The 1,679-nt window shown below is 38.7% G+C and overlaps 1 protein-coding gene across 1 annotated transcript; it reads right to left on the minus strand.

The window, feature by feature from the left end:
* Positions 1–999: 999 nt before the first annotated feature.
* Positions 1,000–1,380, minus strand: LOC149568092 (uncharacterized). The gene has a single exon (XM_089816685.1). It carries the CDS (start codon positions 1,378–1,380, stop codon positions 1,000–1,002), a length of 381 nt encoding a protein of 126 aa, XP_089672811.1.
* Between the last annotated feature and the right edge of the window lie 299 nt (positions 1,381–1,679).

Genomic DNA, 1,679 nt, shown 5'->3' on the forward strand with positions numbered 1-1,679 from the left:
GTGCATGAATAAAGATGACCCTACTAATTATATGACATTGCCTTCAAACAATTCGCATGCTTGGTCTATGCTTTTCAAAGCCATAGCTCTTGATCTAAGCTGGACAGTTAATCAAAATGTATTTTTGAAGCAGCGTATCAGAATAGTTTAGCACTTTTGAAACCACAGATCATGTTGTATTTCTAGCCTACAATTGCCTACAAGTTAAAGTTTGGGTTGGGAGCTTCGGGTTAGAATTAGGTTAAAAAGTTGGAGTACGGGGAGAGAGAGTATTTTGGTACGTGGAGAGAGAAAAATTGAGTGTGAAAACTCAAACCATTTACTTCTCTCTAAAAGGTTTGAGTATGTGGAGAGAACATAAGACCTCAAGTTAGCAAGTATGTATCCAAACACCAAAATTCCAGAGGTCGGAGTTGGAGTATGTGGAGAGAGAGGATTGTGAAAAGGGGAATGAAACTCCAACTCAAACCCCGTACTTCTCTCTACAAGTTTTAGTACGTGGAGAGAGAAAAGTATGGGGAGAGAAAAAGTTTGAATTTTTCTTGAGGACTAATCTCTCTCTTTCTGATTAATTAATTAATATAATTAAAAATCTCTATAAAATGTTTGGGTAATAGCTAGCTCTATCTGGGGACAAGGACTATACAGGACGCTGAATGAACTTAGAGTTAAGAAATGGTAGTGCTTTATCATAGGGGCTATAGAGTCATACCAAAAGGGGTAAATTCGGGAAAAAGGGACGAAACACAACAAAAACAGGAACACAACTGAACTGAAAAGGAAGGAAGGCACAACAAAAACTCCTAGCTAAGATATGTACAAGGTGGCAGACTAGACACCTTATTGATGATAATGTTTCAAATGTTGCCCATTGTAAGGCAAGGGTAACTGAGTACCACTTAGGTATGACAAAATGAAGGAATTCTTTCCACATACCTCTTTGATCTGGAATGGGCCTCTCCATAAGGAGTCAAATTTTCCATGTAGGCCCTTTGGTTCTCAATGTTTATCCCAAAGCAAGACAAGATCACCTTCTTGAAACACCCTCTGCTTAGCCCTCTTGTCAAATAATTTCTTAACACGAGATTGATGTTCTCGAATTCTGTCTACAACCACCTCTCTCTCTTCTTCCAACTTTGTCAAATACAACATTCGTCTTTCAAGAGCATCTTTGAATTCATAATTCTCAATAGCATTTTGCAATTTTAGGGCAGATAATTCCAGAGGAAGTGGGAGAGTTGGTTCAGTTCCATACAGGATCTCAAAGGGAGACAACCCTATTGCTCTCTTCTTAGTGGTGCAATTTGCCCAAAGTGCATCATACAGATGTTTATGCCAAGATCTCTGATTGACGTCTATCAATTTTCGCACAATGGTCATAATATTTTTATTACTTGATTCTGCCTAACCATTTCCTTGGGCGAAATAATCTGAGGAGTGAGAGAATGATTCCATATTGATAGCAGAAGGAGGAGATCTCCTGGGAGGAGAAGTTGGTGGCATTGTCAGTAATGATTTTGTTAGGAACTCCAAACCTAACCAAAATATTTTGCTTGATAAAATTGCACACCACTTCTGAAGTCGTTTGTTTGACTAGAATAACTTCGACCCACTTTGTAAAATAGTCGGTTGCCATCAAAATGTGAGTGTGTCCAACAGTGGAAGAAGGATGGATAGGA

This window comes from Cupressus sempervirens, chromosome 3 (assembly GCF_028749045.1).
Source record: "Cupressus sempervirens isolate cs-2001-9-10 chromosome 3, ASM2874904v1, whole genome shotgun sequence".
Taxonomy (NCBI): Eukaryota; Viridiplantae; Streptophyta; class Pinopsida; order Cupressales; family Cupressaceae; genus Cupressus; species Cupressus sempervirens.